Genomic DNA, 25091 nt, shown 5'->3' on the forward strand with positions numbered 1-25091 from the left:
CGGGGGGCCCCGGGGCTCTGCTGGACCCCAGCCCCGCGTCCTGGGGCGCCCCCACCCCGGGGCTCGTGTCTGGGAAGGGTCCCCCCCATGGTGTCTGCGCCCCCCCCCGTCTCCCAGGCCTTCAGACCCTCTGTGGGATCCCTGGGGTCCCCCCTGCCCCCCCTCCAGAGCTTCCTGAGGGTCCCCCGTGGCCTCCTGTCTATTGTCTGGGTCCGGAGGGGTCTCTGGAAGTCCCCAGAGCTCAGGGCGCGGGGTGGGGCCCGGCCCCGGGGAGCAGGGTTCTTGGGGTGGGGGGCACTGGGGGAAGTGGGACCAGAGCCAACGCTTAATTAACCCGCAGCTCCCCCAGGGCAGAGGTGGGGTCTCAGCACCCTCCAGACGGTACAGGGACCCCTTCTTGTGACATGGCTGTGCAGCGGGTGCGGGTGGGGGGGCAGGTCCTCCTGGTCACCCCGCCACTGCTAGTGTCGCGGGTCTGGTGTCCAGTCTTCTCTGGGCCTGCGCTGGCCTTGTTGCTGTCCGATCGAGGGTAGACGCGTCCCCTCACTCCACCCCCCCCCATAATTGTCTTTCTGTGTGTTTGTGCTGCTGGTGGGGTTTGAACTTAGGGCCTGCATGCTGTCCCTTAGCTTTTGTTGTTGTTGTTGACTTACTGGAGATAAAGACTCTCACAGATAAGACTCTTCAGATAAGAGTCTCCCGGACTTTGCTGGCCCGGGCTGGCTTTGAACTTCTGATCCTCAGCTGTCTCCGCCCCCTGTATGGCTTCGGAAGCCCTGTGCCAGCCACCTACCCCTGCTTAGTCTTGCCTTGACTTGTTCCTTTGCTGTTCTGACTCTGAGCCCCTGGCTGTCATCGGCGTCCCCCTCCCCCTCCAGGAAAGGGAGCAGTTCTTGTTTGTTGGTGACAGAAGCCTGTGACACTTGGCCTGTGGCCTGATTGCCGCAAGTTTGAGCTGATTCACCATATCTGAGCCGGTGTTAGAAGGAACTGGGTGCTGGCTTGGAGAGGGGCGGGTCAGCCTGGCCTCAGATGGAGGGCCCTTGGTGACTCATCGAGAAACCCCATCCATAACCTCTGACCCCTCTGGGTGTCGGGTCTTCGTTCTTTCAATAGAAGTAACGTCTGTACGGTGGACGCGGTGGAAGTAGCTGCCAGCTAGCACTCTGGACGTCTCGCAATAGCAGTTTGAAGGGCTTGGGGATGGACGCTGCCTCTCCACCCTCCTCCTCCCCGGGTCTGGGACCTTCCTCCTGGCACAACAGCACCATCTGGCGGACAGCCTTGACCCTGCGGGTGGGGGTGGGGCTTGGTAGACAGAGCCCCAGCGGTGGCTCCCAGGGGACTACCCTCCCCCAGCTAGGCCCGGTTTTATCCGTGCTGGCTCTGGGTCTCTGGACCTGCATGTGAAGTCCTGTTCTGCTATTTTTCATAGGACCAGCGGGGTCAAAGGAGTGTCAGGAGAAATCTGAGTTTGTAGATAATGTCCAGATTCTGTGTCTGGGTTGCAAGGAGGGGGTGGAGGGGACAGGACATGACCTCAACCTGTGAAGATGACATCCCAGGAATCAACCAGATGCCTGCTTCTGGTCACATCTCTTCCATCACCAGTGTCTTGGTGTGGGGGACCCGTGCAGGGCCGGGAATTAATGCAGCATTCCGTGGCTTAAAAAACAGATACCGTGCGGCTGGGGGGCAGGGGTGGAGGGGTGGGGAGGGGCCCAGTGGTAGAGTGCTTGTCTTGCATGCATGAGGCCCTGGGTTCGATTCCTCAGCACCACATAAGCAGAAAAAAGCCGCAAGTCGTGCTGTGGCTCAAGTGGTAGAATGCTAGCCTTGAGCTGAAGAGCTGAGGGACAGCGCCCAGGCCCAGAGTTCAGGCCCCACAACTGGCAAAAAAACAAAAACAAAAAACAGAAGCCGGGCTGGGCACCTGTGGCTCACACCTGTAATCCAACCTGATACTCAGGAGGCTGAGATCTGAGGATCGCAGTTTGAAGCCAGCCCGGGTAGCAAAGTCCCCATAAGACTCAGTTCCAATGAGCTATTCAAGAACTGGAAATGGTGCTGTGGCACAAGAGGCTTGGGGGATATCACCCAGGCCCTGAGTTCAAGCCCCACCACCAACAAAACAAAACAGAAGCTGGACACTGGTGGCTCATACTTGGCATCCTAGCTAGATCTCAGGAGGCTGAGGTCTTAGGATCAGAGTTCAATTGAAGCCAGCCTGGAAAGGAATGAGAATCTTTATCTTCATTTAACTACCCAAAAAAAGCAGAAAGTGGAGGATGTGTGCCTCAAGCAGTAGAGCACTAGTCTTGAGAGGGGGGGGGGAGCTAAGGGACAGCACCCAGACACTGAGTTCAAGCCCCAGTACTGGCACACACACGCACACAAAACAGAGCCGTATGTGCAGGTGGCTCATGCATCCAGAAAATGCAAGATGCATCCGGAGTGTCTGGTTTTCAGGGGCACCGTGTGGCAGAATGCAGCCCATGCTCCTGAACGCCCAGCTTTTCTCTCTCTCTCCCCTAGGTCAGCAGTGGAGTAGAAAAGTCCCGGGAGAGTCTAACGCCTTAACCACCATGGCAGAGAAGCGGCCCCTGGGGACCCTGGGGCCGGTGATCTATGGCAAACTGCCCCGCCTGGAGGCTGACACCGGACCCAGACACAGCTTACCTCTCTCTGTGGGCAGCCAAGACCCCTGCAGCTACAAGGGTGCCTACTTTTCCTGCCCCATGGGGGGCCCCCCCAAAGCTGAACAGTTAGCATCTTGGACCCCATATCCACCCTTGTACCCTGCCAGTGTGGCCGCATCTCCGCTGCGGACGGATAATCTGTTAACCAACTGCCTGCTCTACCGCCCGCCCCCGGAAGGTTCTGAGAAGGTGCCAGCCTCCGCCGAACTCCTGCCCTTCGCCCCCCAGGCTCACATGTACCCGGCACCTCCGCTGGCGGCCCCCAAACCCGTCTACCGCAGCCCATTGTGCTACGGGCTCCCCACGTGCCTGGGGGAGGCGCCGGCCAAGAGGCCCCTGGATGGGGATTGGGCCTCGGTGCCTGGACCCCTGCTGCCCCCCGCAGACCCGCCCTGCCCTCTGACCCCGGCCGCTCCTGGCAAGGGGCAGTCTCTGGATGGCACCTTCCTGCGTGGAGTGCCCCCCGGGACCGCTGGCAAAGACTCCTCCTCCGTGAACTTCTCTGCATGCCAGGCGTTCCTGGAAAAGTATCGGACGCTCCACGGCCCCAGTTTCTTGCCTTCCAAGTTCACGGGACCTCACTACGGGGACCCGAAGCAAGCCATGGCAGAGGGGCCTTCCAGTCCTTGGAGTGGCCTGGCTCAGCCCCAGGAATCTGTGCCCACTCACTACCCGCTGCCCCCTCTCCCACAGACCCTGCCCTGCCCCCCCGCCTGCCGCCACCCGGAGAAACAAGACGGCTACAACTCGGTACTCTCCCTGCAGCCCCTCGGGGCGCACAAGGGGGCCGGGTACCCGGCCGGGGCTCTGGGTACTCCCTACCTAAGGCAGCCGGCCGTCCAGGCCCCTTACATGCCCCCGATGGGGCTGGACACTTACTCCTACCCCTCTGCGCCTCTCCCGCCTCACTCGCCAGGCCTCAAGCTGGAGCCTCCCCTCGCCCCCCGGTGCCCGCTCGACTTTGCCCCTCCGACTCTCGGTTTTCCTTACGCCCGGGATGATCTGTCTCTCTACGGGGCGTCCCCGGGGCTGGGGAGCACCCCACCTTCCCAGAACAGCATGCAGCCTGGAGCTCAGCCCAGCGCCTTTCCAAGGGCATGCCAGTCCCTGCCAGCCGGCCAGCCCTGCTCGGAGCCTGTGAAGCCGGCAGACAAGCCCGCGCGGGGCGCCGGCGACAAGGCCTGGGGGCCCGGCTGCGGGAAAGAGCAGGGCCAGCCGCAGCCCGGCGAACCCCCTGTCCTTCCCATTGTCATCCCAGACAGCCCGGGACCCCGCACCCCGCCAGCACTGCGCCCCTGTGCCCGCGAGCTCCCGGCCCCCCCACAGAAGGAGGGGGTGAGGCCCCCCGGCTCTCCCCCTATGCCAGTCATCGACAACGTCTTCAGCCTGGCGCCCTACCGGGACTACCTGAACACACCCGTGCCCAAGGCCCCCCCGACCACCAGAGAGAGCCCAGATGCAGACTCCAGAGGAGCCCCGCCTGCCCAGGACGGGCCCCCAGGGGCTCGCTGCCCCAGGCGACAAGAGGTGGCCTTGGACCTGAGCGTGAAGAAGCCTGTGGCAGAGGACGCTGCCCCCAGCAAGGCCCCGCCGCCGCCGCCCGAGCTGCCAGGCAGACCCACGGTGCCAGTGCCAGACCAGGGAGACTCACCATCGCCACTGCCCGGCCCGAAGAAGACCACCGCGGAAGCGCCCACAGCGCCAGCCACCACCGACGACCTGCCCAGGACCAACTTCCACAGCTCCGTGGCTTTCATGTTCCGCAAGTTCAAGATCCTTCGGCCCACAACCCTATCCGCAGCCGGGGTGCCGTCCACGCCCGCCGTGGCTCCTGCTTCCACGCAGCCCGTGCCCACGCCCCCCTCCACGCCTGTAGGACTGCAGATCCTCACCCAGCCCTTGCCCGTGGCATGCTTCAACCTGGCCCTGCCCAGCCCACCAGCCCTCGCTGTGGCCTCTCCAGCCCCAGGGCCAGCCGGCTCCCCGGCCTCCACCCCTTCTCCAGCTGCAGGCCCAGCGCCGTCGGGCCCCGTGCCCGTCTCCTCGGGAGCCTCCGGAGTCTCCCTGGAGCAGCACTTCACCGGGCTGCACGCTTCCCTGTGCGATGCCATCTCGGGCTCCGTCGCCCACTCCCCACCCGAGAAGCTCCGCGAGTGGTTTGAGTCCACGGGGCCGTGGGGCCGGGCAGCGTGGCAGGAGTGCCAGGCCGTGCAGGGGCTGCTGGGTAAACTGCTGTCCCAGCTGCAGAGATTCATGTACACCCAGCAGTGCCCCTTCCCGCACGTCGTGCGGGCCGGCGCCATCTTCGTGCCCATCCACCTGGTGAAGGAGCGCCTCTTCCCCAGGCTGCCGCCCGCCTCCGTGGACCACGTGCTCCAGGAGCACCGCGTGGAGCTGAGACCCACGACGCTGTCGGAGGAGCGCGTGCTGCGGGAGCGCGCCCTGCACGGCTGCACCTCCCGCATGCTGAAGCTGCTGGCCCTGCGCCAGCTGCCCGACATCTACCCCGACCTGCTGGGCCTGCAGTGGCACGACTGTGTGCGGCGCCAGCTGGGTGAGCACGAGCCCGCTCCGTAGCCGCAGGAGCTGAGGGCGAGCGGGACGGGGGGGGGGTGCACGCGTGTGCGGGTCACCAGAACTCGAACTCAGGGCTTAGCGTTTTCTGCCCAGGGCTGGTGCTCTACCACCTGAGCCACAGCTCCACTTCTGGCTTTTTAAGGGGTCCATGGGCGATGAGTCTCACAGACTTTTCCAGCCCGGACTGGCCTTGAATCACGATCCTGAGCGGCTGGGATTACAGGTGTGAGCCACTGGCGCCTGGTTACATGGTGGTTTTTGAGCATCGTGGGTTCTGATGTGAAGGGTAGTTGGTTTGCTCTCTTTCTCCACTAAATGGTCAATTTGCCTGTTGTGCAGCTTGCTTTAAGTTTTTTTTTGTCTGAGGGCTGGGAAGGTGGCTCAGTGGTACAGTGCTTGCCTTGCATGCATGAGGCCCTGGGTTCGATTCCCCAGCACCACATAAACAGAAAAAGCTGGGAGTGACACTGTGGCTCACGCGGTAGAGCGCTAGCCTTGAGCTGAAGAGCTGAGGGATAGCGCCCAGGCCCAGAGTTGAAGCCCCACGACCAACAACAACAACAAAAAAGACAAATCTTTTTATTATTATTATTATTATTATTTGATTCCTCCCCATCCCCTTGTTACTGGGGGTTGAACCCAGGGCCTTTCAAGTGCCAGGTGAAGCATTTACCACTTGAGCTTCACATGAAGCCCTAGTCTGTCTTCCTCTCTCCCCCTCACTCCTTCCCTTCCTTCCTATCAAGGCAGGGTCCTACCTCCTTTTGGCCTCAAACTTGCAATTCCCCCTCCTCTGTCTTCTGAATGGCTGGGATTACAGGCATGTGCCACCATACACAGTTCCTAGAGGGCACATAGCTTGGTACCTCTGTGTTGTCAGGGCACTCACGCTTCTTCAGCCAGGACTTAGGGGTGGCTCTGCCTCTCCTGAGTCAGTTCTCGGCCCCCTCTGAGCCCTTTCTCCCTGCCACCCCACCTTCCTACCACCCTTGAAGAACCTGTTTTAGTCACCCTGCCTCCTGGCCCCAGGCCTCCTCCCCTGAGGCTCCTGGTCAAGGTGGAGACCGGGCCGGAGGCAGGTGCTGACCCACATTTGTACCAGGTCCTCCAACACGAAGAGCTGGGCACCCATGGCTCACGCCTGTAATCCTAGTACTCAGGAGGCAGAGATCTGGGGATTCACAGTTCAAAACCAACCCAGGTGGGCTGGGAAGGTGGCTTGGTGGTAGAATGCTTAAGCACTTAGCATGCATGAAGCCCTGGGTTGGATTCCTCAGTACTACATACACAGAACAAACCAGAAGTAGTGCCGTGGATCAAGTGGTAGAATGCTAGCCTTGAGCAAAAGAAGCTCAGGGTCAGTGCCCAGGCCCTGAGTTCAAGCCCCAGGACTGGCCAAAACAAAAACCCATGTAGGAAAATCCAAGTCAGATTATCTCCAATGAACCACCAAAAAGCCAGAAGTGGAGCTGTGGCTCAAGAGCATTTTAGCGTAATAACTCAGGTTAAAGAGGCAGTGCCAAGAACCCAGTACTGGCACACACAAAGTTAGGAAAGAGTTCTCAGTGGAGTGGAAGTGAGTGTGGTATATGATGTGTGGCCCCCATGTTGAAACCCAGGATACCCTTGTCTGGCTCTGGTGGCCGGCATTATTGAGTCTGGCTGGGAAGTGGTGGCCTGGCTGCTTGCCACTGGCTAGATTTTGGGACCCCTGACCCCCCGCCCTCCCTCAGCTGTAAGGGACCTCTAGAAAATTATTCCTACTTGGGTTTTTCATTGTTGTTTTGGGTTGTGGGTCTTGAACTCTGGGCTTAGGTGCTATCCCTGAGCTCTTCAGCTCAAGGCTAGTGCTCTACCACTTGGGCCACAGCGCCACTTCCGGTTTTCTGCGTGGTTTATTGGAATTAAGAGTCTCACGGACTTTTCCTGCCCGGGCTGGCTTTGAACCACAATCCTCAGATCTGAGCCTCCTGAGTAGCTAGGATGACAGGCGTGAGCCGCCAGTGCCCAGCCCACTTGGGTTTCTTTTGGGTTCCTGATTTCCTCTAGTGGATTTCCTTTCTAGAAGATCACAGTTCAAAGCCAGCCCGGGTAGATAAATCCACGATACTTCAGCAATAAAAAATGGAAATGGATCTGTGGCTCAAGGGGTAGAGCACCAGGTTTGAGCAAAAAGAAAAAGTCATGTAACAGTGGGAGGCAGGGGTGGGGAGCCCTGCTGGTACCTGCGTACCCCGGTGCTGAGCGCTGTCCAGGGTGGTTTTGGAAGCTGGGAAGGTTGTGGGGAGGGAGGTGGCTGAGGACACGGAGCCCGCAGTCTGACCATGTCCCTTCTCCAGGTGACCTGGACACGGAGGCTCAGGCCACATCGCCCTCACAGCCCACTCTGGCTAGAGAAGACAGAGACAGCCTTCCCCTGGCTCAGAAGTCACCAGCCCCCAAGGTCAGGAAGCTGGGGAGGAAGCCACCCACCCCTGGCCCAGAGAGAGAAGCCACCTCTGGTGGGGGCGGGTCACGTGGTCCCTCACCAAGCCCAGCCACCAACGCCAGCCCGCCCGGCCCTACGCTGCGAGCCCGCTTCCGAAGCCTTCTGGAAACCGCCTGGCTCAATGGCGCAGCTTTGCCCACTTGGAGCCACAAGGCCCCGGGAGCAGCCCGGCCCCCTCGGCAGCCCCACCTGCTGGGCAGCCCCAGCCAGCACCTATAGCCCCCTGGGGCCAGGAGGGTGCCATCTTGTGTCCTACCCAGTTGCCTAGAGCCAGAAATGGATGCTGGGGGGGCTGGGACCCACCAGGCTGGGCCTAGAACCTCTGACCTTGGAGTATGAGAAAGGACTCTTTCTTCTTCCCTAGAGAAAACCCGCGGGTGCTGGAACTCCCCAGACCTGGCCTTGAATCGTGGCTGCTGTGTTCCTGGCGGCGTGGCGTGGGCAGAGGCCCCTGCTTCTCTCTCGACTGCTCGTTCCCCGTTTGTAAAAATTAGGACAACAGCCTACCTCACTGGGGTGTTCGCGGGGTGCTGACCTGACTCACGCCCATGGTGACTGGGACTCCATGTTTCTCCCCCCCCCCTGGGGTCAGGCCCTCACCATCAGCCAAGAGCCTGGATTGGGAAGCCGGGGCCTGGACTGAGGCTGGATCAGCAGGCTCTTCTTGCTGAAAGTCTCCGTGTGTCTTAGGATTTGGTTGTCCCTGAGCAGTACATTGCCAGTGTCTGTCTGTCTGTCCTGTCCGTGCTGTGGTCCTTGATCTGGGCTGGTAACGGGCCCCAGGCCTCACCTGAATTTACGTCGTCCAGCCATCACCCCCCCACCACCCTCCCCCAGGAAAGTGATGTTTTTCTGGAAGCCAACTAGCCCCAAGCGACTCGGGGACTGGTGCCCACGTGGCGGGCTGGGGGTGGGGGGGAGGATTGGCTCTGTCCTTGGAGGTCTCTGAGCTTTGGCGGAGACTCTGGTGCTCTCCAGGCTGAGAGCTGGCGTCCTTGGCTTTATTTAAGGGGTCTAGGAGCCTGTGCGGGCCTGGGGGCGGGCGATTAAAACATTTGTGTTGTGTTTTGGAGCTGGGATTATGAGCCCATCTTTAATCACCCCAGGCTTCACACTACCCTCCCTGCCCCCAGCCTTGAAGTCACAACGAACCTGTGGCACTGAATCTAGCTATGTGTGTGCACATATATATGCATATACATGTATGTACATATACATGTATAAGGGTGTGTGTGTGTGTGTATATATATATATACGTTGTTGCTGCTGCAGTCGGGCATCTGTGGCTCAGGCTTGTATCCTAGCTCCTCAGGAGGTTGAGATTCATAGGATGGCAGTTCAAGGCCAGCTTAGGTAGAATGTTCGCTAGATTCCATCTCCAAAACAACCGCCAAAAAAGAGCTGGACAGACATGACTTCTCCAAGTTCAAGTCTCAGCGCCAGGCACCCAAAACAAAGCACAACCTATTGCTAAGAGCTGAGGGACTAAGGGGACAGGCTGCTACACCCCCAGAAACCAGGGCCCACTTAACTGTGACCCTCTAGTTCTACCACCCCTCCCCCCCAGTTTCTCTACTATCCATTGGAGTTCCTAGGCCAGGTCTAGTCTAGCCAGGGAGGGCTTCTCAGAAAGAGGCCCCTGGAAAGGCCTCCTCATTTCTCTTGTTACAAGTGTCTTAAACCGAGTACCAGTAGCTCACGCCTGTAATCCTAGCTAACTCAGGAGGCTGAGATCTGAGGATTGAGGTTCAAAGCCAGCCTGGGAAGAAAAGTCTGTGAAACCTATTTCCAATTAATCACCAAAGATGAAAGTTGGAAGTGTGGCTCAAGCGGTAGAGTGCCAGCCTTCAACCAAACAGTAAGAGACAGTGCCCAAGCCCTGAATTCAAACCTCAGTACTGGTGCACACACACACACACACACACACACACACACCCTAGAAACTGGGCCTTGTGGTTCATACTTGTAAACCCAGCATGGATCAAGAATTTAAGGCCAGCTCCGACGGACTCAAAACCAAAGTCAGGAACCTGGGTTTTAGTCAAACTGCCAAGCTGACCGTTCTAGGCTGTGTTCTCAGTAACTAAACACTGACATGCCTTCCCTTTACAGAGGGGGAAACTGAGATCTGGGAACTTACTGAGGGATTGGTCCAGGTTGGGCTATGTCAGAAACCCTGGGTTAGGGCTGGGAATGTGGCTTAGTGGCAGAGTGCTTGCCTAGCATGCACGAAGTCCTGGGTTCGATTCCTCAATAGCACACAGAAAAAAACGGAAGTGGCACTGTGGCTCAAGTGATCGAGTGCTAGCCTTGAGCAAAAGAAGCTCAGATATAGGCCCAGGCTCTGAGTTCAAGCCCCAGGAAACAACCAAGTAGGTCAGAGCTGGGTGTGGTAGTTCATGCCTATCATCCTAGCTCCTCAGGAGGCTGAGATCTGAAGACCAGTGTTCAGAACCAGCCTGGGCAGGAAAGTCCATGAGACGAGCTCACTCCATTGAAACCTGAAGTGGAACTGTGTGTGTACTGGAGCACTAGACTTGAGAGTAAAAGCCAAGGGTCAGCATCTAGGCCTCCAGTGTCTCATCACTGTTCTAGAGAGGAGCTGAGGCTCCTGGCATGGGGCGCAGGGCCCAAGGAGGCCTAACGGTGGCTGCCCGCAGCCCTGGAGATCAAGTGAGGGCTCTGCAGAGCTTGTCTCAGATTGAAGGGATGAGAGCGTCCAGGGCCAATGTGCCCCCAGGTCCTCCCTTACCTGCCTCAGAGCCTGGCACTCGGGGCTTGGCTGCTTCTCCTGAACCTTACAACCCCCTGGGCTCCCAAGCACCAGCTGCTGGAGTCCGGGATATCCTTAACCAGGGTAGCTCCCGGCTGTGGGTATAGGCCGGGGACCCCAGAGGCTTCTCCCCACCGCTGGGGCCCTGCTGGCCTTCCCATAAACCTGTGCAGGTCCCCTGGGTGGGGAGGCTGGAGTGGCACCATGCAGCCTTTTCTGACCCAACACACCAGAACTCCAGCTTCCTGAAGGTCAGGTTTGCTCGTGTGAAGCCAGTCCTGGGGCTGGAACCCACCAGGGCCTGGGCGCTGTCCCTGAACAAAAAATTCTCATGCTTGAGGCTGGCACTCTACCCATTGAGCCACAGTTCCACTTCTGGCTTTTTTTGTGGTTGGTAAAAGATGGAAAGCCAGGTACTGGTGGCTCATGCCTATAATTCTAGCTGCCTATGACTGAGATCTGAGGATCGTGGTTCAAAGCCAGCCTGGGCAGGAAAGTCCATGAGACTCTTCTCTCCAGTGGACCACCAGAAAACCAGAAGTGGCACTGTGGCTCAAAGTGGCAGAGTGCTAGCCTTGAGCAAAAGAGCGCAGGGACAGCGCCCAGCCCCTGAGTTCAAGCCCCATCACTGACCAAAAAAAAGTCACACAGACTTACGTGCCCTGGCTGGCTTTGAAATAAGATCCTCAAATCTCAGCCTCTCGAGTAGCCAGGATGACAAGGTGTGAGTCTCAGCCTAGAAGCGTCTGACCCGAACAAACTCTTCCCCCTCGCGTCACTGTGGTCAGGTCTGTACAGGAATGGCCACCCGGCCTCTGGCCACTTGCTCGTGGGTCTCCCCAAAGTGCAGGTCCCTTCCTGCAAGGGCCAATGGGCAGCAGCTGGGCCTGGCTGGCCCGGAAGCTGGGCCTGAGTCCTCCCCTGCCCTGGGCTGGCTCCAGGCACCGCGGAGAGGCTCTGGGCCTGGACCTTGAGCGTGGATGGAAAGGCCCGAGGCTACGCAAAACCCCAGGATCAGAACCCCACGTGAACACAGAAACCATAGCAACTATTTCCCCTCCGACTTTTATGTCCCATGGAGGTGAGGCGAAGTGGGTGGAGAGTCAGGTCTGAGGAAGGCAGGCCGCTGCTGGTTCAGTCTTAGGCTAGGGCCTTGCCCTGTCTGTGCTGGATGCCTGGCAAAGGTCCTGGGCTCCGGCTGGAGTCCTCCAGTTCAAGGGAGAAGCCCCAGGCGGGAGCGGGGGGGGGGGGGAAGAATGGAATCCAATGGAGGGAGAAACCGCTCCGGGGACACCTGGGGGGAGGAGAGGAAATACTGAACCCCCCAAACACGCACATACAGTGCCACCTGCCCACTCCTACCTGGGGGGAGAGGGGGAAAGGCAGGCAGGAGACAAAAGGGGAAACTGTAGATGGAGCCTGGCAGCTTTCCGCTCCCCCCCACCCCCCCTCCACCCTAACACCTCCTCTGGCCCCTGGCACCCTGCGCACCTGCCTGGCTGGGGCAAGCCATACCTTGCAATGCAGGCCAGTGCCTGGGCGAGGCCTTGGTTCCCCCAGGCGTCCAACTCAAGTTGAGGCCCCACTACTTCAGCACCTGGGGTGAGACAGCGCAGCATCACACACCCCTACCCAAAAGCCTCCTCGCCATTCTGGTAGATTCCATTTGGATGCCCTGTCCTTCCCCCTCCCCCCCCCCCAGGAGTCCCTTCTGCCTAGCTGGACGCCTACCAAGGTGATGGTGACAATGGCATGCAGGACACAGAGCGGGGGGCTGGGGACTCCAGGTCTAGGCTGACTGGAGGCTGTGGAGCCGGGGGCGCCTGGAGCAGAGAGCAGAGAGGAGCAGGTGGTCAGGGTAAGTAAGCCTCCATCTTTGCGGTCCTGGGGTTTGGGAGGGGGAGAAGGGAGGGCAGAAGGGAGGGAAGGCCGCCAGCTGGGGGGGGGGGCACTGACCGCAGTCTGGGCCAGTCACCTCCACCCAGAGGCCCTCGGCTTCCGGTGCACATCTCAGGGCCCTGCGCACGGATTCCTGGATGAGGCCCCGGGGTGGGGCCGCCTGGAAGAAGATGGCCTCCACTTTGGCAGTCGGTGGTTCTGGCCTGGAAAGGAGTTCCGCGCCTGGCTAACGGGAGCTGGCGTCTGGCTCTCCACCACCCATCCCCAGAACCCAAACCCAAGCCAAAGCAGCCCACCAGAACTCCTGCACCACGACTTGAGCAAAGTTCCACAGAGTCCTGAGGCCTGGGGTCATCTGGGGTCAGGAGAAGAGGGCAAAGGTCAGGGCCCTCTGCCCACCACGGGCTCAGCCAGCTCCACCCCTGCACCCCCCTCTCTTCCACCCCCCACCCTCCTCCCCCCCGCCGCCATGTCACCCATCCGGTCAGCTGCTGCTGAAGCTTCTGGAATTCGGGGCTGGTTTTGTTCTGCAAGGCCTTGGTGAAGGGCCAGCCCCCTATCAGGAGCCACAGCTCATACACCTCCAGCTCGGCCTTCTCCTCTAGAACCATAGGAATGGGGGTACAGCATGCAGAACCCCATCACCCAGGAACCTGGCGCAGAGCACACGTCCCAGTCCTGCTGTTCCCAGAGAGTGGCATTTGTTTATTTTGGTGTTGGTACTGGGCTTGAACTCAGAGCCTGGGCGCTGTCCCTGAGCTTTTTCACGCCAGGCTAATGCTCTACCACTTGGGTCACAGCCCCACTTCAGGATTTGTGCGCGGTTAACTGAAGATAAGAGTCTCACGAATTTTCCTGCCCAAGGGGGCTTTGAACCGCGATCCTCAGATCTCAGCCTCCTGAGTAGCCAGGATGACAGGCGTGAGCCTCCAGGGCGGGCTCAAGGGTGCCATGTTTCACATCGAAGCCTGGAGATTCTCCAAGCACACACATGAAATCCACAGCCTGGGGCCAGTGACTCATGCCTGTCATCCCAGCTACTCAGGAGGCTGAGATCTGACGATCGATTGTGGTTCCAAGCCAGCCTGGGCAGGAAAGTCTGTGAGACTCATCTTCAGTGAACCACCAAAAAAGCTGTGGCTCAAAAGTGGTAGAGCACCAGACTGGAGGGGAAAAAAGGCTCAAGGATAGAATTCATACTCAGTGCAAGTCCCAGTAATGGCACACACACATGCGCACACACACGCACACATGCAATTCTACTCATTTTCTAGAGGGGACTGTAAATTCTAGAAGAAGTAGGCTGCCAGTCCAGACTGGACTCCCTGCCAGACTCACCGTTGGCTTCTAAGCTGGATTTCAGGAGGGCGGGGTCTGTGCTGCTGCGGGCCAGGTGATTGGCCAGGCCTCGGAGGTGGGTGGGGACAGGGCTGTGGAATTTGTATTCCATGTCGACGCTCACCCATTGGTCGAGGTCGCTAGAGAAGGGCGGGGTCACAGGTTAGCAGATGCTACTACAGAAGCAAGCTTTGAGCTGTAGGTATGGGGGGGGGCTCCCCACGTCCTTGGGCAGAGATCCAGATGGCTCAAAGTCCTCTCCAAGTGACCCCAAACCTCTGCCTCCCCATCCTGGCTTGCCCCCCTAGCTGTGCAGGCTGGGGATGGGGGCGACACTCTACCCACCTGAAGAGGAGCAGGGGCCCTTTTTGAGGGTGCTTCTTATAGAATCCGGACACCAGCGGTGTGAGCTGTGGGGAGTCAGGGAGGTCGGAACTCAGAGGAACCCTGGGCAGGGGAGCCTGGCTAGGCCAACCCCCACCCCACCCCAGGCATGCTCTGAGGCCTCTCCGGTCTCCCTCACGCCCCCCTTCCCCCCCCCATTGTGCCAAGCTGTGGCACCTCCACAGGCAAAAACCCAAGAGGGCAGCTGGGTACTGGTGGCTCACACCTGTCATCCCAGCTACTCAGGAGACTGAGATCTGAGGATCACAGTTCAAAGCCCCACAACCGACGCAAAAACCAGAAGTGGTGCTGCGGTTCAAGTGGCAAAGCACTAGCCTTGAGCAAAAGAGCTCAGGGACAGGGCCCAGGTCCTGAGTTCAAGTCCCAGGCTTGGCACAAAATAAAAATAGCCCAGAGGCCTGTTGTGAAGAGAATCAGGCAAAGGTCCCAGGTCCCTTCCAGAAGGAGGGCTGCGTAAGGGAACAAGGAGATCTCACCCACTGGAGAATCTGTTTCTCTAGCAGGATGAAGGGCTTAGAACCAGGCGAGAGGAGCTGGGGCAGGAAGGGCCTCAGGACTGTGAAGTGGATGCTGATGGTCTCCAGAGCCAGGTCGGTCAGGTTGGACCCTGCAGAGTCACAGGTGAGAGTCAGGAGGCCCCAGAGTCCCCTAGGGAGCCCGCCCCATGGTCCCTGTATTGGCCTGGGGGAGGCAGACACTTGAGGGCTCACCATCAGAGGCCAGGCTGTCCTCAGCCAGAGACACACTTCCCAGCATCCACCTGGACATCTTGACCCAGCGGTACATAGTCCAGAGGACTTGGTGCGCCGAGGGCCCGGATGAGCCCCCAAACACCAAGGTGGCGTTTACATCTTCAGAGTCAGGCCTGGGGACAGAGGCATGTGCTCACAGAAGGCCCTGGCAGGGGAGGGGCCTGGCTGGTGCATAAGTCCCCCTCTTTTTTTGAAAGGGGGGAGTAGAGGCATGAACTGGAGGCCTGGGCTCTGTCCCTGAGCTCCTCAGCTCAAGGCGAGCGCCCTACCATTTGAGCCACAGCGTCACTTCTAGTTTCCTGGTGGTTCATTGGAGATAAGAGTCTCATGGATGTTCCTAACTGGGGCTGACTTTGAACCACCATCCTCAGATCTCAGCCTCCTGGGTAGCTAGGATTACGGGTGTGAGCCATGGGCACCAGGCCTGTCCCTGAGTTTTTGTGCTTCAAGGCTGGTGCTCTACCACCTGAGTCATTACGCCCAGCCTTTTTTTTGGGGGGGGTCCGGTCATGAGGCCTGAACTCTGGGCCTGGACGCTGTCCCTCAGCTCTTCAGCTCAAAGCTAGCACTCTACCACACTTGAGCCACAGTTCCACTTCCGGCTTTTTTCTTTTTGTTTATGTGGTGCTGAAGAATCGAACCCGGGGCCTCAGGCATGCAAGGCAAGCGCTCTACCACTGAGCCACCTTCCCAGCCCATGCCCAGTCTTTAACTCAGGGCTGTGCTCTCCCTTGGCTAGTTTGCTAACACCCAGTGCTCTACCACTTGAGCACTTGCCTCCAGCCCAGCTTTTGGCTGGTTAATTGGAGTGGGCACTCAAGGACTGTTCTGCATGGGCTAGCTTTTTTCTTTAGTCGGTAGTAGGGCTTGAACTTGGCCTGGGTGCTGTCCCTCAGCTTTTCAGCTCAAGGCGAGCACTCTACCACTTGAGCTACAGCGCCACTTCCAGTTTTCTGAGTGGTTTATTGGAGATAAGAGTCTCACAGACTTTTCTTGCATGGGCTAGCTTTGAACCGCAATCCTCAGATCTCAGCCTCCTGAGTAGCTAGGATTACAGGCGTGAGCCACCAGGGCCAGGCTGCGGTGGGCTAGCTTTGCACAGTGATCCTCTAGATTTCAGCCTCCTGATTAGCTAGGATTATGAGCAAGAGCCACCAGCACAGGGCCAGCCAGATGCTCCTGCCACCCCTGCCTTCCCACTGCTGCTCAGACATGCCTGGCAGCACCGTACCAATCCAGCAGCTGAAATCAGCTCGGATCAAGAGGAAGGTCATTCGAGGTCACACAGCCACTGCTGGGACCAGATGTGAGCTTGTACCCTCTCCCTCCTCCCCGTCCAGCCCTTCCTGGCCCTGGCAGAGAGAGCAAGCAGGCAGGGGCTGGCAGCCTGGGGACCCCAAAACACAGGCACTCACCTGAACACCAGGACACCAACACCCTCGAAATTGGGAAAGTCCAAGTGATAGATAGACTGGATCTGAGGACAGATAGGCAGACAGACAGGCAGACAGAAGGCATGGAGCAGGCCCTCCCTACCCTCCACATCTCTGTCCCCTGCCATCGGGCCTGCTTGAACAATGCAGTGGCCAGACTCTGCCCAAGCTACTTTCCTTATTTTTTCCTTTTTTTTTTCTGGCCAGTCCTGGGGCTTGAACTCAGGGCCCAGGCACTGTCCCTGGGCTGCTTTTGCTCAAGGCTAGCACTCGACCACTTGAGCCACCGCACCACTCCTGGCTTTTTTCTGTGTATGTGGTACTGAGGAATCGAACCCAGGGCTTCATGCATGCTAGGCAAGCACTCAACCAGTAAGCCACATTCCCAGCCCCTTTTTTTTTTTTTTGGTACTGGTCCTGGGGCTTGAACTCAGGGCCTGGATGCTACCCCTGAGCTTTTTCATTCAAGGCTAGTGCTCTACCACTTGAGCCACAGCTCTACTTCTAGCCTTTTTGCTGGTTCATTAGAGATAAGAGTCTCAGGGACTTTCCGGCTGGCAGGCTAGCTTTCAATCTTGAGCCTCAGATCTCAGCCCCCTGTGTGGCTAAGATGACAGACATGAGCCACGGGCACTGGCCCAAGCTACTTTCTACACAAGCAGCCTCAGATCTGAGGTCAACTTAGCTAACATCAGAGGCAGTGCCGAGTCTTGGAGCTGTAAATGCCTGATTTTCCCACTTTGCTTTTCCTCTCTGCTGCAAATCACTTTTCAATGCGGTCATGCTTGGCTCTGTCTCCCAACAGCTGCCACCTGGGCCTCTTCTCCCCTCCCCTCCCTCTCCCCCCTCCCCCCCCCCCCCCCCCCCCCCCCCCCCCCCCCCCCGCCCCAGTTCCTCAGTGCCTCTGACCATCTCAGGCACACAGTTCTGCCTGCTCACAAAGTCTCTTTCGTGTGTGTGTGTGTGTGTGTGTGTGTGTGTGTGTGTGATCAATTGTGGACCTTGAACTCAGGGCCTGGGCACTGTCCCTGAGCTCTTTTGCTCAAAAGGATATTGCTCTATTATTTTGAGCCACAGCCCCACTTCCCATTTTCTGGTGGTTCATTGGAGGTAAGAGTCCCATGGACTGCCCTGCCCGGGCTGGCTTTGAACTGCAGTTCTCAGATCTCAGCCTCCTGTATAGTTGGGGTGACAGGCGTGAGCCTCCAGTGCCTGGGCCTCTTCCTGTCTCATCTGGCCATCTTCTCTCTACGACAGCTAATATTTCACACTTGTAATCCCAGCACAGGGGAGACTGAGGAAGGAGGATCTTGAGTTCAAGGCCAGCCTGGGCTATACTGGGAGACCCTGTCTCAATGAAAGGAGGCTGGGGAGGGGGGGCGGCTCAGAGATGGAACTTTTACTCTATCATCGTCTATCTGGATTGACCTGGTTTCTGATTCAGTCTCCCCAGGAGATTTCCTGAGGCAGGAATTCTGCTTGGTTTTGCTCTCTGTCTCTCCTGCCTTGGCACAATGTCCAGAAGGCACTCAGTGAATTCTAAGAAACAGGTTAAAAAGGGGAAGGAATGGACCAATTGCCATGGACAGAGACTCAGAGCGCCCCCTGGAGGACAGGTGAAAATATACATGTCCTAGTCCTGCAGCTGTGGTTCACGCCTGTGATCCTGGTTAGGCCCTTCCTGGCCAGAGTGCTTCCTCCCTCATCTCTATAGTTCCTGAATGAACAGTGACTCATTTCCCCAGGAGTAAGATAAGAGACTCATGGACTTTCCTCCTCAGGCTGGATTTGAACTGGGATCCTCAGATCCCAGCCTCCTGAGTAGCTGGGATGACAGGCAGGCTCCTGACTAGTTTTCTACTTTCTCCCCATTCTGTGGGGTCCTCCCAGGAGCACAGGACAGCATTCATTCGTTCATTCATTCATTCGTTCATTCATTCACCCTCAGCTCTGGGCCTCGCTGCCCTGAGGGAGCCCAGGGCACAGGAGGGGCTCTGTGACCCCCCCGTGGGGGATCAGGTGCCCCTACCTGGTGGCAGAGGTCCCCACGCAGCTGCTGTTGTGGCACAGATGCGGGGCTTCCCAGAGCATCAGACGAGGCTCCACCGGTGACCCGGAAAGTCACGGAGCGGGTCACGTGACCGACTCCTGGCATGGAGGAGGCTGAGTCCTGGAAAGGGGTGATCTGGCCAGGATGAGAGGAGGGGGTGGGCTGGGTGGGATAGATGCTCACAAGGGTCCTCGGGGAGCCAGGGCTCCATGGGGGCCCCGGAAGGCTGGAGGGGGGTTGGTGGGAGAGGGTAGCAGTTGGGGATGGGCTGGCAGGGGCCCCCAGCCCTGGCTGGACTGTCCTCTGAGGGGCAGCCGGCTGGTGGTGCCCTGAGATCAACAGGAGTGGCCTGGTTGGAGCAAGGCTGGAGGCACTGGGAGGGGAGGCTGTGGTTGAGAGGCCCAAGGCAGATGCAGACAGGCCTGGGGGGGCCCTGGCTCCAGTGGAGACAGAAGAGATTGGGGCTGGGACTGGAGATGGTGGCGCTGATGCTGGGGAAAGTGGCAGAGATGGAGCCAGCGGGGAGGAGGAGGTTGGAGATGGTTGTGGAGTTGACAGGGCTGAGGTCAGTGGCCCCACAGAGGCCGCCATGGGCCCCGGACCCCGGCTGGCCACTGCCCTGTCCCCGGCCACGCTTGTGATGGCCGGAGAGGCCCTGTCCAGCCCTGAAGTCCCAGGAGCTGCAGGGGGCAGGGGCTGGGTGACGGCGGTCCTGTTAGAACCAGATGGCCACACAAGTTGGCACGGAGGCACGAAAGAGCTCCCAGCAGGGGGTGTAGGGGACTCAGGCCAGGAGCGGCCAGTGGTCCATGCTGCGGGCACCTGAGCACTGGCATTAGGATTATACCTGCCCCAGGCCTGCCTTGGCCATCCTGTGGGTCCAGACATGGATGAAGGGGAGGGGGAGGAGAAAGGGGGTCCTGCAGGCTGCCTCAGTGGTGTGGGAGTTACAGATGCAGACATCACCTGGGATCCTGGCACCATTGGGACCCGGGGCTGGGGCTCTGGGGTCCTATAGGCTGCAGCCTTGGTCACTGTTGAGAGGGTTGGGACAGGACTTCCCCCAGGAGTGGGCCGAGGGAGGGGATCCCAGGACACGGCTTCGAGGACCTGCCGGCCCCCAGATTTCCCTGGGTAAGGGAATCTGTGGAACTTGGGTCGCTGGTGAGGCGTCTTGCTGCCAGCTTGCAGGTCTGCTGGGTCAGAGGCTGAAGGAGACTCATCAGGGTCTTCGTGAGCAAAAGGCAGGGGCAGGACTGGAACTGAGACCACCAAGAGAACTGCAAACCAGGCCAGGCCTTGTCTAGCAGCACCAGTGTGTATGATCGGCCCCACTCTCCCCCCCAACCCCCATCATATTAAGGAGCCTAGGGAACCTAAGACCCAGCTCAGCCTCAAGAGCTCACTGGAGCCAGGTGCTGGCGGTTCATGTCTGTCACCCTAGCTACTCAGGAGGCTGAGATCTGAGGGTCTTGCTTTAGCCCTGGCAGAAAAGACCTTGAGACTTTTGTTGTTGTTGGGGGAGGCAAGAAAGGGGGTCTTAGCTGGGCGCTGGTGGCTCACGCCTGTCATCCTAGCTACTCAGGAGGCTGAGATCTGAGGATCGTGGTTCAAAGCCAGCCCGGGCAGAAGAGACTGTGAGACTCCTATCTCCAATAAACCACCAGAAAACCGGAAGTGGCGCTGTAGCTCAAGTGGTAGAGCGCTCGCCTTGAGCTGAAGAGCTGAGGGACAGTGCCCAGGCCCAGAGTTCAAGCCCCACGGCCAACAAAAAAAAAAAAAAGAAAGGGGGTCTTGAACTCAGGGCCTGGGTGCTGTCCACAGCTCCACTTCTGGTTTTCTGATGGTTCACTGGAGATGAGAGTCTCACAGACTTTCCTGCCCTGGCTGGCTTTGAACCTCAGTTCTTAGATCTCAGCCTCCTGAGTAGCTAGGATGATAGGTGTGACCCACCAGCATCCAACTGGACTATTATCTCAAGCCCCAGGACTAGCCAAAACAAAAAAGGGAGAGGGGACCAGGTGCTGGTGGCTCACGCCTGTCATCCTAGCTATTCAGGAAGCTGAGATCCAAAGATCATGGTTCAAAGCCAGTCTGGGCAGGAAAGTCCATGAGACTCTTACCTCCAATAAGCCACCAGAAAACCAGAAGTGGAGCTGTGGCTCAAAGTGGTAGAGTGCTTTCCTTGAGCAGAAGAGCTCAGAGACAGTGCCCCCAGGCCCTAACAAAATCTCTCTCTCTCTTTCTCTCTCTCTCTCTCTCTCACACACACACACACATACACACACACATGGAGAGGAGAGGTCTGATGTTCGTTGAGGAGTTCCTGTCCCTCCCTTGGGCCACCTATGCTGTCCCCACTTTCTTACCAGCCAGAAGAATCCCAACAGCTGGAAACCACTGCATAGCCATGCTAGAGGCTCCCAGGGTCAGTGTCAGGGACAGGGTCAGTGTCAGGGACAGGGCGAAGCTGTGCTGAGCGCCTTGCAGAAGGGACAGGTGGAGCTCTGGGCCGCACTGGAGGCCCTGAGTGTAGTACTTAGCACCTGGAAAAGGGAGGAAGAGAGAAAAGACAGGAAAGCAAAAAGGAAGTAAGAAAGCGGGACACCAGTAGCTCACACCCGTCAACCCAGCTACACAGGAGGCTGAGATCTGAGGACAGAGGTTCAAAACTAGCCCAGAGGCTGGGCCTCAGTGGCTCACACCTGTCATCCTAACTACTCAGAAGGCTGAGATCTGAGGATCTCGGTTCAAAGCCAGCCCGGGCAGGAGAGACTGTGAGACTCCTATCTCCAATAAACCACCAGAAAACCGGAAGTGGCGCTGTAGCTCAAGTGGTAGAGCACTTGCCTTGAACTGAAGAGCTGAGGGACAGCACCCAGGCCCAGAGTTCAAGCCCCACGACCAACTGACAAACATGAACAACAACAAACTAGCCCAGGCAGGAAAGTCTATGGGACTCTTATCTCTAATGAATGAGCAAAAAGTCAGAAATGGAGCTATGACTCAAGAGGTAGTGTGCCAGGGCTAGAACTACGGCTTAGTGGCAGAGTGCTTGCCTTGCATGCATGAAGCCTTTGGTTCGATTCCTCAGTACCACATACCCAGAAAAAGCGGGAAGTAGCGCTGTGACTCAGTGGTAGAGTGCTAGCCTTGAGTGAAAGATGTCCAGGGACAGTGCCTAGGCCCTGAGTTCAAGCCCCTGAATTGGCAAACAAAAAAAAAAAAATAGGAAGAATTACTCCTGGAACCTGTGTGACAGTGAAGCCAGTAAAGGAATTTAGGCGGAGAGAAAATGAAAATGTAGGGTAGAACTCAGATGGCAGATCTCTCAGACAAGAGGCCAGCCAAGACAGCCAGCCCCGTCTCCCCACCTTCGCCTGCCCCACCCTGCCCTCTAGCCTGCTCCCCTTCCTGGCTGAACAGGTTTCTTTTTGGTGCCAGTGCTGGACCTTGAACTCAGGGCCTGGATCCTTTAGCTTTTGCCACTCAGGGCCGGTGCTCTACTTAAGCCCCAGCTCCACGTCTGGCTTTCTGATTGCTCGCTAGAGAGAAGAGTCTCAAGAACTGTCCTGCCTAGGCTGGCTTTAAATCCTGATCCTCAGCTCTCAGCCTCCTGAGGAGCTAGGATGACAGGCGTGACCGGCACTAGGTTGAACATGATTTCCAAGAGGGAAGAATTTCACAGCTCCTTGTTGTGTAACCCTCCCCCCCCACTCCTGCTGCACCCCCGGAGGCTGCCATCACCCACCCCTTCTGGCTGAACAGTTCCAAGCGTGGTGAGGGCCAGAGGGGATGGGGGGACACCCACTGAAGGGCACTGAGTTGAGGCCTGGGCCCCATGACCCACCCCCTGGCTGGCTGGCCTATCCTGACACCCCCATTCTGCCTCCCCAACCTGTGCCCCCCAGGATGCTCAGGTCTTACCTGGTAGCCTAGGTAATTCCAAGAAGTCTCCTGCGCCCCTCAAGGAGGAAAGGTTCCAGCCACCTTCTTCCCCCACCCCCCCCCAGGAAGTTCTGCGTTTGATGGCTCAGGTCTGGGGCACAGATCAACCTGTGTCCCCAGGCACAGAGCAGGAGGCCCACACACCCAGAGGGTCCTGAGAAGGGTGGTAGTGGACACAGAGGGACAGCAAGGGGTGAAGAGCAGACAGAGACCGGGCACCCCATCGAGAGGTGCATTTGCCTAGACATACGGGCAGCGGGGCCAGCGGATGCCAGCTTTGCCTACTTGCCTTCCAATGGGCCTCCCTGGCTTGGGGGATGGAGTGTCAGCAGGCTGCAGCCCCCCACCCCCACCCCGCCGTGTCCTGAGCACTTCCATCAAACAAACAAACACCACCCAGCCAGAGCCAGCTCAGGAAGGGGGATGAATGCTCTTCCCACCAGAAATCAATTCATCTCAGCCAGGCACTGGTGCCACACGCCTGTAATCCCAGCTACTCCAGAGACTGAGATCTGAGGTTTAAAGACAATCTAGGCAGGAAAGTCCATGAAACTTCTTTTTTTAAGCTTCAATTAACCATCAAAAAGCCAGAAGTGTGTCCCAAGTTGTAGAGTGCTAGCCTTGAGCAAAATAGGTCAGGGCCAGCACTCAGGGCTTTGAGTTCAAGCCCCAGGACAGACATACACACACACGAAAAACAACAGTTTTCTCCCTCTGATCTTGCCTGTTTTCATGAATGCTTACTAGTGTCCCAAAACTGAGCAAAGGCATCTTAAAGAAAGACACCTATTCTGAGAAAAAAAAATTTAATAAAATGATCCTTCTGATCCCAAATGTATTTACAAAGAAAAGGTATTTAAGGGCTGGGAATGTGGCTTAGTGGCAGAGTGCTTGCCTAGCATGTACTGGGTTCAATTCCTTAGTACCACATACACAGAAAAAGCCAGAAGTGAGTGCTGTGACTCAAGTGGTAAAGTGCTAGCTTTGAGCAAAAGAAACTCAGGGATGGTGTCGAGATCCTGAGTTCAAGTCCCAGGATCAACATCAAACAAACACCACTATTGACAAAAACACCAAATAAGAGTACATTTGCAGGGGCTGGGAAGGTAGCTCAATGGTAGAGTGCTTGCCTTGCATGCATGAGGCCCTGGGTTTGATTCCTCAGCACCACATAAGCAGAAAAAGCTAGAAGTGGCGCTGTGATTCAAATGGTAGAGTTCTAGCCTTGAGCTGAAGAGCTGAGATGTCCAGGCCCAGAGTTCAAGCCCAAGGACAGGCAAAAAAAAGAAAAAAGAAAAGAAAAAAAAAGAGTACATTTGTAGGACCCCATCTAGACCTATTGAATCAGACCTTTGGGTAAGGTCTGGCGATGTGTGTTATCACAAGCTGGCAGATGCTGTGTATCTTGCCAACATTTGAGAACTGCTACTCTAAATAATCAAATAATCTCTATTTGTGAAACAAATATCTGTGAAATGGCATGAAAAGGACATGCCACTCACCTTTTTGACTTCCAAATTTAAGTCGTTTGCCTGTCTGATGTTACCTGTGTGATGTTGGCTGTTTTGCTTTTCAAATAGTCTTATCAATATAAAGGCAGTTTTAAATCTATATCTAATTTTTTTATCTCTCCTTTATATTAAAAAAATGAGTTTTCAAAGCCAGGTGTGGTGGCAACTGCCTGTAATTAGGTAGGCAGGCTGGCCTGGGAAAGTTGCCAAGACTTTATGTGAAATAGAACCGAAGCAGGATGGGCTGTGGGTGGGGTATGGGGTTCAGGTGATAGAGAGCTTGCCCTAGGCAAGCACAAGGTCCTGGGCTCAAACCCCAGTTCTGCCTCTCCTTCCAAAAGAAGTTGCTGGGCACAGGTGGCTCATGCCTGTCATCCTAGCTACTCAGGAGGCTGAGATCTGAGGATCTCAGTTTAAAGCCAGTCTGGGCAGGAAAGTCTATGAGACTCTTATCTCCCACAAACCACCAGAAAACCAGAAGTGGCGCTGTGGCTCAAGTGGTAGAGCGCTCGCCTTGAGCTGAAGAGCTGAGGGACAGCGCCCAGGCCCAGAGTTCAGGCCCCATGACACACACACACACACACACACACACACACGCACGCAGCTTTTTTTTCCTTTTTTTTTTGTCAGTCGTGGGGCTTGAACTCTGGGCCTGGGCCTGGGCTCCTGCCCCGGCTGCCTTTGAACCGCATTCCTCAGATCTCAGCCTCCTGAATAGCCAGCATGGCAGGTGTGAGCCACCGGCGCCCGGCCGGTTTGGACTTTCTTATCCTCGGCTTTGCCCTCCTGAGAGTGGAGCCGGTGATGGACGATCGTTCCCACGAGGGAGTTCTCCAACACGGAGCCCCGGGGTCAGAGCTGCGGCCACCTCTAGGGGACCAAGATCCGCAGCGGCGCCCGCCGGGAGACCACTAACCCCGCGCAAGCCCCGCCCCGCGCAAGCCACACCCCCAGAGTAGCTGCCAGCGACCACGCCCTCACCAAGCCACACCCACCGCCCCGCCTCTAGGCAGTGACCACGCCTCCAGACCAAGCCCCGCCCCACCGCCCCGCCCCTTACACACTCCACCGCCCCGCCCCTGACGCTGAGCGTCCCAGTCACGTGACCGCCCATCAGCTGACCTATGCGACCCAAAGAAGATACCGGTGGGCCGGGCCTCCGGGCACGATGGTGAGGCCGCGGGGGCGGCGCGGGGCGGCGGGAAGGGGGAGAGGGTG

The 25091-nt window shown here is 57.7% G+C and overlaps 3 protein-coding genes across 4 annotated transcripts in view; 2 read left to right on the forward strand and 1 right to left on the reverse strand.

Moving 5' to 3' along the window:
* Window positions 1-2458: 2458 nt before the first annotated feature.
* Window positions 2459-8836, forward strand: LOC105982255 (chromosome unknown open reading frame, human C15orf39). 2 transcript variants are annotated; one of them, XM_013011810.1, is made up of 3 exons: window positions 2459-5253; window positions 7616-7719; window positions 8129-8836. In XM_013011810.1, exons 1-3 carry the CDS (start codon window positions 2487-2489, stop codon window positions 8168-8170), a joined length of 2913 nt encoding a protein of 970 aa, XP_012867264.1. In that variant the 5' UTR covers window positions 2459-2486; the 3' UTR covers window positions 8171-8836. The 2 variants fall into 2 exon arrangements, with proteins under 2 accessions (XP_012867264.1, XP_012867263.1); XM_013011809.1 differs by having other exon boundaries at window positions 7616-8836.
* Window positions 8837-11321: 2485 nt separating this feature from the next.
* On the reverse strand, window positions 11322-23692 carry LOC105982360 (taste receptor cell protein 1). Its single transcript, XM_013011935.1, has 15 exons — window positions 23677-23692; window positions 20784-20960; window positions 19381-19676; window positions 18394-18534; window positions 16347-16408; window positions 14890-15044; window positions 14656-14786; window positions 14120-14184; window positions 13775-13914; window positions 12913-13037; window positions 12733-12791; window positions 12494-12639; window positions 12269-12360; window positions 11890-11899; window positions 11322-11395 (listed from the first exon to the last, which is right to left on the reverse strand). Exons 1-15 carry the CDS (start codon window positions 23690-23692, stop codon window positions 11322-11324), a joined length of 1689 nt encoding a protein of 562 aa, XP_012867389.1.
* Window positions 23693-24962: 1270 nt separating this feature from the next.
* Window positions 24963-25091, forward strand: part of Commd4 (COMM domain containing 4) — a 4612-nt gene continuing 4483 nt past the window's right edge. The window contains exon 1 of the mRNA XM_013012051.1: window positions 24963-25044. Within this exon, the coding sequence (XP_012867505.1) occupies window positions 25042-25044 (3 nt within the window). The 5' untranslated portion in view covers window positions 24963-25041. The remainder of the gene's footprint in view (window positions 25045-25091) is intronic.

This window comes from Dipodomys ordii, unplaced genomic scaffold, assembly GCF_000151885.1.
Source record: "Dipodomys ordii isolate 6190 unplaced genomic scaffold, Dord_2.0 Scaffold15, whole genome shotgun sequence".
Classification (NCBI taxonomy): domain Eukaryota; kingdom Metazoa; phylum Chordata; class Mammalia; order Rodentia; family Heteromyidae; genus Dipodomys; species Dipodomys ordii.

Excerpts from the sequence above, each read along its gene's own strand:
- LOC105982255 (XM_013011809.1), top strand. The coding sequence starts at position 2,487 with ATGCAGCCCATGCTCCTGAACGCCCAGCTTTTCTCTCTCTCTCCCCTA. Across the intron at positions 5,254-7,615 it reads CTGTGTGCGGCGCCAGCTGG|GTGACCTGGACACGGAGGCT; the intron begins GTGAGCACGAGC and ends TCCCTTCTCCAG.
- LOC105982360 (XM_013011935.1), bottom strand. Across the intron at positions 19,677-20,783 it reads TGTTGGGATTCTTCTGGCTG|TTCCAGTCCTGCCCCTGCCT; the intron begins GTAAGAAAGTGG and ends TGGTGGTCTCAG. Across the intron at positions 12,361-12,493 it reads GGTGACTGGCCCAGACTGCG|GCGCCCCCGGCTCCACAGCC; the intron begins GTCAGTGCCCCC and ends TCTCTGCTCCAG.